The 17722-nt window shown below is 56.2% G+C and overlaps 1 protein-coding gene across 1 annotated transcript; it reads left to right on the forward strand.

Moving 5' to 3' along the window:
* Positions 1-3507: 3507 nt before the first annotated feature.
* PYGM (glycogen phosphorylase, muscle associated) lies at positions 3508-17493 on the forward strand. The gene is made up of 20 exons (XM_050757115.1): positions 3508-4149; positions 5172-5273; positions 5361-5439; positions 5527-5630; positions 5972-6103; positions 8300-8411; positions 8503-8585; positions 9021-9164; positions 9511-9603; positions 9832-9978; positions 10177-10340; positions 10683-10797; positions 11365-11466; positions 11803-11950; positions 12235-12293; positions 12424-12565; positions 13310-13517; positions 16524-16658; positions 16894-16960; positions 17073-17493. Exons 1-20 carry the CDS (start codon positions 3907-3909, stop codon positions 17220-17222), a joined length of 2529 nt encoding a protein of 842 aa, XP_050613072.1. The 5' UTR covers positions 3508-3906; the 3' UTR covers positions 17223-17493.
* Positions 17494-17722: the final 229 nt, after the last annotated feature.

Below are 17722 nucleotides of genomic sequence, written 5' to 3' on the forward strand. Positions count from 1 at the left end.
CAGCAACTGTGGCCTGGGCTGCTTTCCAGCTGTGAGCTGGGGCTGGCTACTGCTGTTTACTGGGGTGTCTGGTCCCCGTCCAGGAGGCCTGTGCTTTGCTATGGGTCTGCCGGGCTTGAGGGAGCCCTCAGAAGCAAGGCAAGCACAGTGCGTTTCCTCAGCCAAGCCCTAAACTTCGGCTCACCAAAAGGAGGACATCTTTTTTGCCTTTGTCCTTAACTGACAGAATGGGGGCAGGGCCTGGGGCCTGGCTACCCTGTTTGACCTTGGTTTCACCTCATTGCTTCCCCCACAACTTGGTTTCCCTGGTGGGCTCATTGGGCGGTTAATTAGCTCTTTGAAGCTTTGGAAGTGGCAAAGTGGCGCTATGTGGGTTTTAGAAATAAAATCAATAAATGACTTAACCACAGCCCAGCTATCTCCTCCGCTTCTCTCCCCCGAGGCCAGCTCCATTCCTGTGCTCCCTCCCTCTCTGCTCCCTGCCGTCAGCTTTTGTTAAGGTTTTGGAGAGGAAGTGGCTGACTAAGGCATCAGTCTCCAAGGTGTTGGAGGCCCTGAAATGGAAGAGACAGCAGGAAGGCTTGGCCCTCTGAACCGTGGCAAGCATTTGCCTCTGTGGCAGAATCGGAGAGACAGAAAGGCCTGCCCACCTGTCTGAAGACACCTGGGGTGGGAAAGCAAGCCCTTTACTCCATCACGCTGTGACAGGGCAGTGCTTGCCCCGCCCCCCCCGCCCCCCCTCCCCGTTCATTTCTGCTGCTGTTGCAGCACTGTCCCTGTCCCTCAAGGCCTGGCAAGAGGAATGCCAGTGGGGAAAGGTCAGCCTCAGGGCTGTGTTACTGAAGTTAAGCCAAGGGCTCTGGAGAAACCCATGATTGGTCCAAGGAAGGAGGCCGGGTTTCTAGTTAGAAACTTAGACATAAACAACCTTGAGTGAGTTCAGGTTGTAAAAGTGCTTCAGGGCTCATTAAACCTGCACACACAACACTAAGGAGGGGTGGAGGAAGCAGGGAAACAGATGAGATCGTGCTGCCCAGGTTTGATCATGCGGGGCTGGGGCATGCAGTGTCACCCCTGGACAAAGCCTGGAAACAGTGGGGAGTGATGGCATGACAAAGACTGAAAGAAGTCACAGAAAAGGTAGTCGGAGAAAGTTAAAAATTTCCCAGTAAAAATGTTCATGAGACAGCAAGCGCCCTAGTACACGTGTAAGAGGGGAGGGTAGCTGGGAAAGGATGGAATGAACTTGGCCTGCCCTGCCTGCAAGATGTGATGGTCTGTGGAGATCGGGTCCTCAGTGGCAGGAATGGAAAGTCTTGCAGAAAATAGGGGTCAATGCAAAGGTGTGTGTGGCCAAAGCAGGCTGCCACGATTGGGCTGTGAGGTGACAGCATGGTTAACTACTGCCTGCCTGGCAGTGGACTGCCAAGAAGTCAGCTCTACTCACAGCAACCCTCCAAGGGACAAGTGCGGGCTGTGAAGAACCTTGGATGCCAGGCCAAGCTGGAGTCCAAGCTGTGCTTAGTGGAGGATGGGGATGAGGCCTAGGAGCTGAGGCTGGGGTGCGAGCTGTGAAAGGGGAAGAGACCAGACGGCTGCCAGCACTGTGTTTTTGTGTGTTTTTGAGACAGAGTCTCGCTGTGTTGTCCAGGCTGGTGTGTAGTGGCGATCTCAGCTCGCTGCAACTTCTGCCTCCCGGGCTCAAGTGATTCTCCTGCCTCAGCCTCCCGAGTAGCTGGGATTATAGGCATGTGCCACCATGCCTGGCTAATTTTTGTATTTTTTTAGTAGAGACAGGATTTCGCCACGTTGGTCAGGCTGGTCTCAAACTCCTAACCTCAGAAGATCCACCTGCCTCGGCCTCCCAAAGTGCTAGGATTATAGGCGTGAGCCACCGTGCCCGGCCAGCATTGTTTTTTAATGGTTTATGGAACACTTCTTAAATTAAAGAAATTGGAAATTAGAGAAAAATGTAAGAAAAAGTTGTTTGCGTTCCCGTGTCTGTGGAGGTGCATTTTGGGTTTTTTTTCCTGATCTTTTTTCTCTGCTTGGAAATGTGGCAGGCACCACAGAAGACAGTGTGCCCGTGCCTTTTGGGGGCAGGGGTAGAGCAGGGCTTGGGAGTCTGGAGACCTCTGTAGGACTTGCAGTTTGGCCCACATACTAAGCCAGTGATTCCAGGGCTGCGTCTGCCGTGGCTCAGAAGGTGATCAGAGGCTGGGCGCTGGGGCTCATGCCTATAATCCCAGCACTTTGGGAGGCCAAGGTGGGCAGATCACCTGAGGTCAGGAGTTCCAGACCAGCCTGGTCCAACATGGTGAAACTCCGTCTCTACTAAAAATACAAAAATTAGCTGGGCATGGTGGCGGGTGCTTGTAATCCCAGCTACTTGGGAGGCTGAGGCAGAATTGCTTGAACCCAGGAGGCAGAGGTTGCAGTGAGCTGAGATCATGCCATTGCACTCTAGCCTGGGCAACAAGAATGAAACTCCATCTCAAAAAAAAAAAAAAGTTCTCAGAAACAGCTTGGCCTTCCCTGAACCAGGCTCTCAATAGTATCCTGCAGCTGTCCAGGCTTTTGACCTGCTGCCTGCCCTCAGAACAGAAACCCAGCTCTTCCCGTCCACTGGCCCACCACCCGGGAGGCCCAGACAGCCTTTGAACTAGCACAAGGTCCTGGTTCCTTTCGCTTAAAGAACAGCAGGATCCAAAGCCTGCCCTCACAAGATGAGGCAGCAGCTGAGAGGAAGGGATTTATTTTTCTCATTGGAGACTCTAAATTTGATGAAGGAATCCCAAGCTCGGAAAGGTAAAGCAACAAACTTGAGGTCACACAGCAAGTCAGTGCTGGGGCCAGGACAAAGCGTGGAATGGGAGGATAGTCAAAGCCTCCAGGGAAGGGCCCGAAGCTGTGGGGCTATGCTCACGAATGGGGTGAGGTCCCCGAGGTACAGATTAGGCACCCATTTTATAGGCCAGGTCACAGAGCTGGTTCACAAAATCCCTGCCCAGGGTGTGGCCCCAAGTGGCAGGAAGGAGTGAGAGAAGGCCTCCAATCACTTCCTAAGCAGTGGAATCACAGGGAGAACTTACTGTCATCAACCAGTATGATGACGGGGTGGGGAATGCCTCAGTTTCTCCCACCCCCAAGGGCCTACAGGACTACAGTTCCCAGGGCCCTGTGCTGCAGGCTAGCAGCCTCCCGCCAATGCTGGCCTGTAACCTGAGCATCCCCCTCCAAAAGGTCACTTCAGAGCTCCTTGAGGGACAGCAACAGGGGGAGCCCAGAGCTGCTCAGTTTCAGTGGGGGTGGAGTGAGGGCGGTGGCCCTGCCTCACACAACCTCCCTCACACCACCAGGGTCGTGGGCCCCCTTTCTCGAAGGGCCCCCTGTCTTGAAGACATTCTGCTAGTTGCACCTCTTCCGTAAGGGGACACTGACTTGCCTCCTGCACCGCAGCCTGCAGGGGGTCCTGGTTCCTTTTACCACAACACATGGCCTCCCATCCTGGTTTAGCCACTGGCAGACAGCTCCCCAATCCAGCACTCTTGCCTGCTCTTTCTTGTATCCAACCCTGCAAAAGGCAGGGACAAGGGACAGAAGGCCCGTGTGCAAGGCCTGGAGGAAGTGGGTCAGCACAGGCCTGTGAACAAGCCAGGCCAGTCTTGGAGGCCCAAGTGGAGCTCACCTCTCCCTCCCCTCCCCTCTCCTTCCTTTACCCTCAAAATAGCTCCCTGAGCTGCCAGGCCAAGACCCTCCCATTGCAGGGGAGGCGGGACGTGCTGCCCAGAGCCAGGCTTTAAATCCCCTTGAGCCTGGGGAGCTCTACTCCCTGGCTGGAGGCAGTGCTGAGGCTGCCGTCTCCTCCACCATCACCATCACAATCCGGCCCGCCCTCCTGCAGCCATGTCCCGGCCCCTGTCAGACCAGGAGAAAAGAAAGCAAATCAGTGTGCGTGGCCTGGCCGGCGTGGAGAATGTGACTGAGCTGAAAAAGAACTTCAACCGGCACCTGCATTTCACACTCGTAAAGGACCGCAATGTGGCCACCCCACGAGACTACTACTTTGCGCTGGCCCATACCGTGCGCGACCACCTCGTGGGGCGCTGGATCCGCACGCAGCAACACTACTACGAGAAGGACCCCAAGGTGCTGCTGGGGACACCTGGGGTGGGGGTATGGGATGGAGGCGCTGCCAGGGAGCTGGGGATCTTGATTTAAGTGGCTGCCCCTCGTCACTCTAGGTTCTTGGGGTTGGAGAATCCAGGGGTGCCAGGCACAAGTGGTGCTGGGACAATCTGAGGGAGAAACCTGGGGTGGGGGTGGGGGTCAGGGAGCTCAGAGCAGGTGGTCTGGCTGCAAAAGTGCTCACTCGGAGAAGGTTGGAGGGGGTGCTGGTGGGCAGGACGGCACCTGTGGCCTGGCTGGGCCCAGGTGGAAGGACATGTCAGTTGCTGCATGTATGCGTGGTGTGCCTGTGCAGCAGGAGGGGCTGGGGCAGCTCGGGTGGCAGAGATCAAGTGTCCGGTGGGGTCACTGGTAAATGTCAGCAACCTGACACCCCTCAGTGGGGAGTGGGGGAGGAGCAGGCAGACGGGGCCCGGGGGGGGACCCAGGCAACCAGGAGACCAGGCACTGGCAGCATCCTAGTTTCTGGTGCCTCTGGGTCTCCTTGGGATTGAGGCTTGAGGGCCAAGGGGAACTGGGCAGTGCAAGGATGGGAGGTGACAGTCTCTAGCCCAGTCTCTAGCCACTGTGTGACCTTGAGCAAATGACCTTTTTCTCTGGGCCTTGGCCTTGCCCTCCTGGGGAGCTCTTGGAGGTGCTTCCGCATGTCCTGGCGCCCTGCTGGGCAGTGTGGGGGCGTGTGTGCAGGGGGAAGGGGGTCCCACTCTCCCGAGCGCCTCAGTCCCTGAAGTGGGTATGGCCAGCGCCATTTCCCAGATAAGGAAACAGGCCAAAGAGAGTGATTTGTCCAAAGTCAGAGGAATGCTGGGACCAGAACCTTACCCGTTGGGCCCCAAAGCCTGAGACAGGGAGAAGCAAACTGGGGACAGGGATGGGACTGCTGAGCAGGGCAGGCGGCCCAGAGGTCCAGGTGTGGCTGGGTCTGGCTGAGTGTTGGTGTGTGGCCCTGACCCCATCCCCTGCCCGTCCGTCTCTCTGGGTAGAGGATCTACTACCTGTCTTTGGAATTCTACATGGGACGGACGCTACAGAACACCATGGTGAACCTGGCCTTAGAGAATGCCTGTGACGAGGCCACCTACCAGGTATGTGTGGGGTGGGGCAAGCCATGGGGACTGGGGGATTCCCCTGCTAACACTTGACCCTGACCACTGTCACCCTCACCCCTCCAGCTGGGCCTGGACATGGAGGAGCTGGAGGAAATTGAGGAGGATGCGGGGCTGGGCAATGGGGGCCTGGGCCGGCTGGCAGGTAAGTGGACAGGGCCATGAGGGTGGAGGGGGCCGATGGGGTCCTCCGTGCTGGGTCCCTGACACCTGCCTCCCTGCACACCCCCAGCCTGCTTTCTCGACTCCATGGCAACACTGGGCCTGGCCGCTTATGGCTACGGGATTCGCTATGAGTTTGGGATTTTTAACCAGAAGATCTCCGGGGGCTGGCAGGTGAGCAGCCTTGGCTCTAACCTTGTGGGGTCTAGTCAGGATGGGGAAGACCCCCACTTGTTTATTATCTCTGAATAGGTCCGAAACAGCCCCCCAAGCTCTGTGGAAAGCATCCCTGCTGCTCCCCACCCCCCAACCCAAAGCCAGCTGGTGCCCCTGAAACAGGTGGTCTATGTCCCACTGGATAGCCCAGCAGACCAGGGGCCCACCTCAGAGCCCCTAACTTACACTTGGTGTAGGGTACACGGGCCCACAGCCCCCGCCCTGCCCCACCGTGCACTGTGGTGTGAATGCCTGCGCTGATGCTGCCGGCCTTTCTCCCTGACCTGCCTTGGGTGCAGATGGAGGAGGCTGATGACTGGCTTCGCTACGGCAACCCCTGGGAGAAGGCCCGCCCCGAGTTCACACTACCTGTGCACTTCTACGGCCATGTGGAGCACACCAGCCAGGGTGCCAAGTGGGTGGACACACAGGTAAGGATGAAGCTGGGGGTCGGGGGAGCTCAGAGAAGGGGAGGGAAGAGAAGGAAGCCCAGAGAGGAAGCAGGACCCAGTGTATTTTATAACTGAGTCTGCTGAGACTCAGAGAGGTTAAGTGACTTACTCAAAGTCACACAGCTGAAGCCAGGAAAGACTGGATACAGGGACACAGGGGAGCCAGTCTAAGTACTGAGCCTGGAAGGGGAGAGAGGCTGCCCTGCTCCCCCAGTGTCTCCCCATGACCTGGCTCCACCACACACCATGAGATTTATCAAAGGACCATCTTACGACTTGAGTCTGCCCTGAACATCTCGATAGCAGCAGCCCAGAAACGGGGACAGGAGAAAACTGGGACCTTCTGAAAGGAATTCAGTCACCACACAGCAAGTTAGAGGAATCCTGAAACCAAACCAAATCTGGACACGGTGACTCATGCCCGTAATCCCAGCACTTTAGGAGGCCGAGGCAATAGGATGGCTTGAGTTCAGGATTTCAAGACCAGCCTGGGCAACATAGAGAGACCCTGTCTCTACAGAAAAAAAAAAAAAAAATAGACTGGGGCAGTGGGTCATACCTGTAACCCCAGCAATTTGGGAGGTCAAGGTGGGCAGAATGCTTGAGCTCAGGAGTTCAAGACCAGCCTGGGCAACAGGGCAAAATCTGTCTACAAATAACACAAAAGTTAGCCGGGCATGATGATGTGCGCCTGTAGTCCCAGCTACTCAGGTGGCCGAAGGGGGAGAATTGCTTGAGCCCAGGAGCCTGGGTGACAGAGCCAGACCTCGTCTCAAAGAAAAAAATTTAAAAATTAGCCAGGGTGCTGGTGCATGCCTGTAGTCCCAGTTACTTTGAGGCTTCAGTGGGAGGATGATTTGAGTCCAGGATTTCAAGGCTGCAGTGAGCTATGATTGCACAACTGCACTCCAGCCTTCGTGACAGAGTGAGATTCTGTTTCAAAAATCAAAAAGACCAAAAACTGAAAACCTTAAAACCAAACCAGGTGTCCAAATCCCAGTTTAGGCCGGGCATGGTGGCTCACGCCTGTAATCTCAGCACTTTGGGAGGCCAAGGCAGGTGGATCACCTGAGGTCAGGAGTTCAAGACCAGCCTGACCAATATGGTGAAACCCAGTCTCTACTAAAAACACAAAAACATCAGCCAGGCATGGTGGCACGTGCCTGTAATCCCAGCCACTCAGGAGGCTGAAGCCAGAGAATTGCTTGAATCTGGGAGGCGGAGGTTGCAGTGAGCCAAGATAGTGCCACTGCACTCCAGCCTGGGCAACAGAGTGAGGCTCCATCTCAAAAACAAACAAACAAAAAACAAATCCCAGTTCAGGCAATCTTCCTGCTGGAAGCTTCAGGTCATCACCCCCAAGATGGGCTGCAGATAAACCATTAGGCTTTCAGAACTGAGCATTTGTTTGCTGTCATCCAGGTTAAGATACACTGGGGGTTGCTGGCAGTCCATGCCAGGTGCACATGGCAGCTGGCACAAGTGGCTGTGGCTGGAAGGCAGGAGACCTGGCTCCCTCTGGTGCTGCCAGCCTAGCTGTGTGCTTGGGCTTGGGTCCCTTCCCTTTCTGTGTGTCAGCTCCCACCCTGCTCCAATCAGGGTGACTGAGTGTGGGGAGGGAGGGCGATGCCCCTTAAAAGGGCTCCCTTGGAGGAGTGAATGTACCCCTGGCACCGTGGTAGCAGACAATTACTGATGTTTGCTAGTTATGGAAGGCGGGGCAGAATTAGTCACCGTGAATTAGCCCTGTGGTCAACCAGACATGAGACCTTTGGATGGACTTGACCTCTGTGACCCCTTCAGCCTGGCCCTGGGTTTCCCCACCCCTCTCATGAATCCACAGTGTCCTCTAGCTTTTGCTCAGGCCAGGCTGGCCAGCCCAGCCCCCATCGCAGCAGAGTGGTTGCCAACAGAGCCCCTCCTGGGCTCCGGGCTTATCACCTGCCTCCTTCCGTTCTCCTCACCACCGTCTGCCCAGGCAGGGCTTATGGGTGTCGGGGAGGTGTTGAGGGTGTCTTTGCTCTAGATGAGGTCCAGAGAGACTGTGGGGTTTGCTCATGGTTACCCAGCTCGGCGATGCTAGTGTCAGGACAAGAGCCTGTGTCTGCAGAGTGCCCTGAGGGGAGGGAGGCAATTGCCAGGGCTGGCCAGCTCCCAACAGGATTGCCCCCACAGGTGGTACTGGCCATGCCCTACGATACGCCCGTGCCCGGCTATCGCAACAACGTCGTCAACACCATGCGCCTCTGGTCTGCCAAGGCTCCCAATGACTTCAACCTCAAGGACTGTGAGTTCATCCGCTGGTAGCCAGCAGCCCCAGCCTGCCCGCTGGCCACGCCCAGCACAGGCCTTACCCTGTCCCCACTTTCGTCCCTCAGTCAACGTCGGTGGCTACATCCAGGCTGTGTTGGACCGAAACCTGGCAGAGAACATCTCTCGTGTCTTGTACCCCAATGATAATGTGCGTCACCCCCTGGGCTGGGGGCTGGAAGCCTGAGTCTTCGGAGCGGGGGTCAGGGAGAGCTGGGGAGGGACACTTGCTGGTGCCCTAGTCACACCCAGGGCATATTGCTGGCCTTGTGCATCCTGTACCCCCACCTCAAGTCTTTTGAGTGCAAGGACACCTGAGTCCTCAGGAAAGTGGGTTAGTGAAGGGCACTTTGGAGGGGCTGTTCCCTGGCGACACCCACAACACACTCAGTTCTTGTGCACCTCTTCCTGACACTGTCTCTCGCCACTAGTTCTTGGTGGAGGAAAGGCCCCTGGGTCCCAGAGAGGGGGACAGCTCAGGACTCAGGGGTCCCGGTATGGGTGGGAGTCCCTCCTGGCCACACCCACTGCAGCCTTAGGCCATGCCCCCACCACCCTGACTCACGCTGCCTCGTGCTGTGCCCAGTTCTTCGAAGGGAAGGAGCTGCGGCTGAAGCAGGAGTATTTCGTGGTGGCCGCCACCCTCCAGGATATCATCCGTCGCTTCAAGTCCTCCAAGTTCGGCTGCCGCGATCCCGTGCGCACGAACTTCGATGCCTTCCCAGATAAGGTAGCATGAGCATGGAGGGTGCCTCTGTGACTGGACAGTGTGTGCCAGGCCTCTCCCTCCAGCCTCAGCCTGCCTGCCCCATGTAATAGATAAGGGAGTGGAGGATGGGAGTGTGGGAGGGTCAGTTGCTCAGGATCCACAATCCACAGGCTCATAACCTGGGCTTCCCTCCTCCTCCTGCCCCACTCCCCCATTCCTCCCAACCCCGTGAGTGCCTGCCTGCCTCTGCCCACAGCCCAGTCACAGAACCATGCTGGGCTCTCTGGGGGCCTCCAAATGGCACAGGACAGTGACCATAGCATGGAATGTGGTTTGGAGCCCAGACTGACTCCTCCCCCTACCCCAGGTGGCCATCCAGCTCAATGACACCCACCCCTCCCTGGCCATCCCCGAGCTGATGAGGATCCTGGTGGACCTGGAGCGGATGGACTGGGATAAGGTGGGCTTCAGGGCCCCTCTGCCCCATCTGATGCTCTCCGCTTCCGAGTTCCCTTCCCAGTTTGGGAGCGTGGGAGGATATGAGTGGAGTGAACAGATTGGAGCCTGAGGCCAGAGGGACCATCCTGGAACCTGGCACTGCAGTGCGGGGGGACCCACTGGGCTGCATAGTGTGTGAGGAGACCCACTGGGCTGAGGTCAGCATCCTGACTGCCCACCTGTGTGCCAGGCATGGGATGTGACAGTGAGGACCTGTGCCTACACCAACCACACGGTGCTGCCTGAGGCCCTGGAGCGCTGGCCGGTGCACCTCTTGGAGACGCTGCTGCCGCGGCACCTCCAGATCATCTACGAGATCAACCAGCGCTTCCTCAACGTGAGTCGGGAGGCTTGGGGGACAGTGTAGGGGTGAGGGGGAGGACACCCAGTCTGGGCCTGGGAGTTGGGGCGTCCAGCCCGGGCCCTGAGACTCTGGGGCAGTGGGGGCTCTGGGCAGAGCTCTGGGGGTATGGGGCTGGGGACTGGGGACTGGGGTTTCTGGGTCTGGTCCTAGCTCTGGGCTCTCTGGGCACAGCGGGTGGCAGCCACATTCCCAGGGGACGTAGACAGGCTGCGGCGCATGTCGCTGGTGGAGGAGGGCGCAGTGAAGCGCATCAACATGGCACACCTGTGCATCGCGGGTTCGCACGCTGTCAACGGCGTGGCGCGCATCCACTCCGAGATCCTCAAGAAGACCATGTGAGCCCCGCTTTGCAGATCCCGCCCCTCTCTAGGCCCCACCCACTCCACGCCCCTCCCACTCCACGCCCCTGTCACAAGAAGCCCCGCCCTTCACCGACCGCTCTCTGTTCTCTGGCTCCTGGCGCCTTTCACAGGTGGTGTCATTCTTACAAGCACAGCAGCCCCTTCCAGTGCCACCCTGTCCTGAGATGATCCCCTCTTACACACAGCACCCCCAGCCTTCCCCAGGTCTGCATTCCCTGCATCCCCTTTCAGCAAGACACCAGGGTAGGGGCCCCAGGGCAGAGGCCTCCATCATACAGGGGCGAGTGGTGACCTTCGTCCAACCTCATCCTGCAGCTTCAAAGACTTCTATGAGCTGGAGCCTCATAAGTTCCAGAATAAGACCAACGGCATCACCCCTCGGCGCTGGCTGGTTCTGTGTAACCCCGGGCTGGCAGAGGTCATTGCTGAGGTGAGAGGCCACCGTAGGGCCAGCAGAGTCAACATGGGTCCCTGCAGGGATCAGCTGGGTATGGTCGTGTAGGTGGTTCACTGAGGCTGAAATCCCTCCCGCACTGTGTTCCCCAAGCCTCGCATCCGCCTGGAGGAGGGACACCATCTTATTTGCATGAGGGTGCTCCGTGTGCTAATGGAGGCCCTGGCTGTGGAGGTGAACCCAGCAGAGGTCACAGTCTAATGGAGGGAGTCATCCATGGGTCACATCTGAAGTGAGCCTGGAAGGGGGCAGATATCTGGTAGGGAAGGCGCAAGGTCATGCTGGCGTCAGGAAAAGGCCAGGAAGCCAGGAAGGCCTGCTGGGGTCAGATGGGGTCAGCCATCAGAGCTCAAGGACGGGAGGGGAGGAAGGTGCATGGATGCCCTGTGCCCCATCTGGGAGGCTGGAGGAGGAGGGGCTGGGAGGGCCCCCCAGAGCAGCCTGCTGGGTGGAGGGGGCTTGGCCGACCTGGAAAGGGCCCCTTCTGTGTTGAGAGGAGGGAGGACAGGGGGATGGGCTTGGCTGAGAGCCATTTTCCCACAGCGCATTGGGGAGGACTTCATCTCCGACCTGGACCAGCTGCGCAAATTGCTCTCCTTTGTGGATGATGAAGCTTTCATTCGGGATGTGGCCAAAGTGAAGCAGGTGGGGAGAGCTGCAACGTGGGACAGCTGTGCTGTGTGGAGAGTGCTGGAGGGGGCCAGATGGCTGGGTCAGGTGTGGCAAATAGAGCTCATCTCTCCTGCCAGCCCAGGCCGTTGGTGGAAGTTGGCTGGAGCCTGTGGTGGGAAGGCATCATCTGACCTCACGTGAACAGTGCTGACGTTGATTAGCAATGTCTACCCTGGTGCGGGAGTGGACAGAAGTAGCCAGTGAGCCTCCTGGCAGCCATCCTTCTGGGGCTGAGTGAATGGAGTGTGGACTGTAGGATTTCCTGAGGCTGTGGCCTGTTGGTGAGCCCTTCCCTGTCTCTGCCTCCAGGAAAACAAGTTGAAGTTTGCTGCCTACCTAGAGAGGGAATACAAAGTCCACATCAACCCCAACTCACTCTTCGACATCCAGGTGAAGCGGATTCACGAATATAAACGACAGCTCCTCAACTGCCTCCATGTCATCACCCTGTATAATCGTGAGTGGCAGTCACTCTACCCTGTCTCTCAGTGCTCCCCTGTGTTTCTGAGGCATAGTACATACTGCCCAGCCAACATCTCCTTTGGCCTTGGGACTACTCTCGGGGCATGGAATTATCCCCATTTCACAGATGGGCAAACTGAGGCTCAGAGAGGGGAAAGTGACACTCACATAGCAAGTGATTTTCCGAGTCAGGCCTACTGTCTCCCAGCCCAGCCTCTGTCAGGAGCTACTACCCAGAGGGAAAAGTAGGCCTACTGGATCCCTCTTGTTCCTCCACAGGCATCAAGAGGGAGCCCAATAAGTTTTTTGTGCCTCGGACTGTGATGATTGGAGGGAAGGTGAGAAGCCAGGCTCCAGCCCTGGGCTCCCATCCTTTGATATATCCAGGTTGAGGTCAGCCTGGCTGAGTTGCAGGATAGGGGGTGGGGGACCAGGCAGTAGAGTTGACCTCAGACTTTGTCCCCTCAGGCTGCACCTGGGTACCACATGGCCAAGATGATCATCAGACTCATCACAGCCATTGGGGATGTGGTCAACCATGACCCGACAGTGGGTGACCGCCTCCGTGTCATCTTCCTGGAGAACTACCGAGTCTCACTGGCCGAGAAAGGTGGGTGCTGCCAACAGGGACCCTAGGGAGGCTTTGACCCTAGTTCAGTCTCAGGAAGAGGCATCAGTCATCTCTTCCTGGGATACTCGTACTTGAAAGAAGAATCTGGAGAGGGCAATGCTTAAACCATGAGGAAGCTGGGTGTGGTGGCCAACGCCTGTAATCCCAGCACTTTGGGAGGCCAAGGTGGGTGGATCACCTGAGGTCAGGAGTTCAAGACCAGCCTGGCCACCATGGTGAAACCCCATCCGTACTAAAAATACAAAAATCAGCTGGGCGTGGTGGCGGGCACCTATAATCCCAGCTACTCGGGAGGCTGAAGTAGGAGAATCACTTGAACTTGGGAGGCAGAGGTTGCAGTGAGCTGAGATTGCGCCACTGCACTCCAGCCTGGGCAACCAAAGCAGAACTCCATCTCAAAAAGCAAAACAAGACAAAACAAAACAAAGCAAAAACCCCATGAGGATGCCCTCTAATGGTGGGCTTTCAGGCAGTACACGATGAAATTAGCTTCAAATCTTCAAGGTGGGGAAATCCAGGTTGGACCTAGATGGTCAAGAATCAACAAGAGGTGGAGGGCAGTGGGGGTGCGGTGTGAGAGGCAGGCTTGGCTGGTGAAGACTGGGAGTTTGGGGTGGAGCGACTTTGAGTTCGGCTATGCCTGGGGCCAGCCTAATCCGAGAGTCTCCAGCTGGTGTGAGGGTCTCCCCTGAGTTGACTTGTCCCCCTGCTGCCACCCCACAGTGATCCCAGCTGCAGACCTCTCTGAGCAGATCTCCACTGCGGGCACTGAGGCCTCAGGCACCGGCAACATGAAGTTCATGCTCAACGGGGCTCTGACCATTGGCACCATGGACGGGGCCAATGTGGAGATGGCAGAAGAGGCTGGAGAGGAAAACTTCTTCATCTTTGGCATGCGGGTGGAGGATGTGGATAAGCTTGACCAAAGAGGGTATGGGGGTCAGGGTTCACGGGGAAAAGACACTGAGGTGTGGCTGCTCGAGGGTGGTACTGGGAGCAAGAGGCATGTCTGGAAAGACTGGTCCAGGCCCAGCAAGGTCTTGGTCATGGCCAGCAGGATTCTGGGAAACTTTAGAGGGTGCTTACAGCAAATAAGCTTAATGAAATGGGGAAAGAAAGAAGTAACACAGAACCGAAGGAAAAGGAAGAGAATATTATATCAACCCTAAGAGATAATATTGTTTGGGAAATGGAAGTAAAAAAATCCTTGCTCCCTGGAAGTCATGGGCAAAAGGGAAATATGGGCACAGTAGTTACAAGGGGCCTATGGTCAGAAACAGTTCTTCAGAGGAGACATTATCCTGGCATTACATTAAAAAAATTTGTTTTTATTTTATTTTTATTTATTTATTTATTTTTTGAGATGGAGTCTCGCTCTGTCACCCAGGCTGGAGTACAGTGGCATGATCTCGGCCCACTGCAAGCAGCTCCGCCTCCTGGGTTCACGCCATTCTCCTGCCTCAGTCTCTCGAGTAGCTGAGACTACAGGCACCCGCCGCCACGCCTGGCTAATTTTTTGTATTTTTAGTAGAGATGGGGTTTCACCATGTTAGCCAGGATGGTCTCGATCTCCTGACCTTGTGATCCACCTGCCTCGGCCTCCCAAAGTGCTGAGATTACAGGTGTGAGCCACCGTGTCCGGCCTATTTATTTTTTTTTGAGATGGAATTTTTCTCTTGTTGCCCAAGCTGGAGTGCAGTGGCGCGATCTTGGCTCACTGCAACCTCCACCTCCTGGGTACAAGCAATTCTCCTGCCTCAGCCTCCTGAGTAGCTGGGAGTACAGGTGCATGCCACCACACCTGGCTAATTTTTGTATTTTTCGTAGAGACGGGGTTTCATCATTTTGGCCAAGATGGTCTATATCTCCTGACCTCATGATTCACCCGCCTCAGCTTCCCAAGTGCTGGGCTTACAGGGGTGAGCCACTGTGCCTGGCCTATTTATTTTTAGTTTTTTGAGACAGAGTCACTCTGTCACCTAGGCTGGAGTGCAATGGCATGATCTTGGCTCACTGCAACCTCCGCCTCCCAGGTTTAAGTGATTCTTTCACCTCAGCCTCCCGAGTAGCTGGGATTACAGGCATCCGCCGTTACGTCCAGCTAATTTTTGTAGTTTTGTAGAGATGGGATTCTACCATGTTGGCCAGGCTGGTCTGGAACTCCTGACCTCAAGTAATCCGCCTGCCTCAGCTTCCCAAAGTCCTGGGTTTACAGGCATGAACCACCGCAGCCTGCTTGAATCCTGGAGAGAGATTTTCCATGTTATTAGTCTTCAAAAATATTTTAAATGTTTGTATAACATTCCATCCTATGAGCATGTCACAACTTATTTAATCAATTCCATATGGCTGGACACTGAGGTTGATTTCTGGTTTGTTAAATATTATTGTGATGAGCAACCTTTTAACATCTACGTCCACATCTGATGACTTCGTTAAGATAATTATCGGAAAGGCAATATTTCTGAGTTAAAAAGTATGAGTTCTTAAGGCTCTTGATACAGATTGCCAGACTGCTTTCCAGACAGTTTCTCCCAGTTTACCCTCCCACAACAGCTTCCCAGAGTTGGCATTAAACACTGAAAGGAGTTTCTCCTGTGAGGCTTCACTAGAAAGCTGGCTGTCCCATGGGCAGGAGGGAGCTGTGAGATGTTGTGATCGCGGTCCCCCATGCTCAGAACTAGGCCTGGAAGAACCCTCTGGCTGCAGGATGGAGACAGTGCTGGAGGTGGCAGATGGGGGACCGCTGTGGGGGCTGACACCATAATGCAGGGAGAGTCGCCTGAGAGTCGCATGAGGGGACAGGTATTAGAGACTGTGGGGAGCGCTGGTTTCTGATTGGAAGGGTTAAGGTTTGAAACTGGCCTGTGGAGCACTTTGAGCTGTGGTGGGGGCGCTGAGGGTCAGCTGAACGGTTATCTTTTTTTTTTTTTTTTTTTTTTTTTTCTTGAGAAGGAGTCTCGTTCTGTTGCCCAGGCTGGAGTGCAATGGCATGATCTCGATTCAGTGCAACCTCTGCCTCCCGGGTTCAAGTGATTCTTCCACCTCAGCCTCCCGAGGAACAATTGGGATTACGGACACACAACACCACGCCCAGCTACTTTTTGTATTTTTTTTTTTGAGACGGAGTCTCGCTCTGTCACCCAGGCTGGAGTGCAGTGGCCGGATCTCAGCTCACTGCAAGCTCCGCCTCCCGGGTTCACGCCATTCTCCTGCCTCAGCCTCCCGAGTAGCTGGGACTACAGGCGCCTGCCACCTCGCCCGGCTAAGTTTTTTTTGTATTTTTAGTAGAGACGGGGTTTCACTGTGTTAGCCAGGATGGTCTCGATCTCCTGACCTTGTGATCCGCCCGTCTCGGCCTCCCAAAGTGCTGGGATTACAGGCTTGAGCCACCGCGCCCGGCCTACTTTTTGTATTTTTGTAGAGACCAGGTTTCACCACGTTCGTCAGGCTGGTCTTGATCTCCTGACCTCAGATGATCCGCCCCCCTTCAGCCTCCCAAAGTGCTGGGATTACAGGCATGAGCCACCGTGCCCAGCCCAGTTGAAGGGTTGTACCTGTTAGCTGCTCTTGCAGTCCGAGGGCAAGGCCAGATGTGGACTTGGGCTACTGGAGGAGAAAAGCCATTTTGGAGCAAACAAACCGGTTAAGAGACAGCAGTGGCATGTGGAAGGCAAAGAGCTTGTTCGGGGGCCTTGGCTCTAACACTTAGCTTTGTGTATCCTCCGGGCCTCAGTTTCCTCATTCACAAAGGAGGGATGAAAAGCTGAGCAGAGAAGGGGAGTTGCAGGGAGGCCCTCCGGGGTGTGTGTGGCAGCCCTGGGGAGCAGCAGGCCGGGCCTGGGTTTTGACCCTTGGGCATGGGACCTCAGCTTTTCTCTGGAAGAGGAGCCAGGAACCCCTTTCTGGGTAGCTGACTGCAGCTCTGTCCTGGCAGGTACAATGCCCAGGAGTACTATGACCGCATTCCTGAACTTCGGCAGGTCATTGAGCAGCTGAGCAGTGGCTTCTTCTCCCCCAAACAGCCCGACCTGTTCAAGGACATTGTCAATATGCTTATGCACCATGACCGGTGAGCTGGCTGGCCCGGGAATCACGCAGGTGGGGCTGCTGGGTGGATCGAGGTTCAGGTTTGTGGTGGGGAAGCTGGACAGGGGTCCAGGCAGTTGAAGCCAGGAACCTTTGGAAGCAGCATGACCCTCCAGGTCCCCGGCTGTCCACTGGGACAGGGCAGGCTTGGCCCTTGACCTCATAGAACTTAACCTAGCCCCTAAAGGAATAGCACATGCCTATCCTTTCCCCTCCAGGTTTAAAGTCTTCGCAGATTATGAAGACTACATTAAATGCCAGGAGAAAGTCAGTGCCTTGTACAAGGTGAGGGGTCCTGGGCCAGGGGTTGGCAGGGCTTTGGTGGCCCTGGTTGGGATGAGGCAGAAAGTGGAGATCCTGCCACCAGAGTGAACCAGAGCTTCCCTTTGACCTGCAGAACCCAAGAGAGTGGACGCGGATGGTGATCCGGAACATAGCCACCTCTGGCAAGTTCTCCAGTGACCGCACCATTGCCCAGTATGCCCGGGAGATCTGGGGTGTGGAGCCTTCCCGCCAGCGCCTGCCAGCCCCGGATGAGGCCATCTGAGCCTCCAGTCCAGACCCCAAACCAGCCCTTGAGCCTGTCAGAATCCCCTGGGCCAGCCCCAGTGCCTCATGCAGAGGGTGGGGTACTAAAGTTAGATCTCTAAGCCCCCTCCTGGAAGTCTCATTTTCCCCACTCTCAATGTCCCAGTGTCCAGCGTGACTAAGGACACGGGCCCCCTTCCATCCTCGGGCTCCCGGTCCCCTCCTATTTATGGGGTCTGACCAACTGCACCCACTCCCCAATAAACTGATTCTCCTTGGGAGCCTCCTTACTCCTCGTTGTTGGGAAATATTTTTAGCTCTTGGCGGGCTCAACAGTAGCCGCGCAATCGCCCTCTTATCCTCCACCCTCGGCAGGTGCCTCCCAGGGCGGGGCGGTGGTGGGAGGTGGAGGGGGCGACCCCGTGGGGGCGGGGCCTAGGCCTCTCCAGCCCCTTTCCTGGCGTCACCCTCCACGCCTCTCTTCCCAGTGCCGTGTCCATACTAGGTCAGCGGCCAGCC

Source organism: Macaca thibetana, chromosome 14 (assembly GCF_024542745.1).
Source record: "Macaca thibetana thibetana isolate TM-01 chromosome 14, ASM2454274v1, whole genome shotgun sequence".
NCBI classification, from domain to species: Eukaryota; Metazoa; Chordata; class Mammalia; order Primates; family Cercopithecidae; genus Macaca; species Macaca thibetana.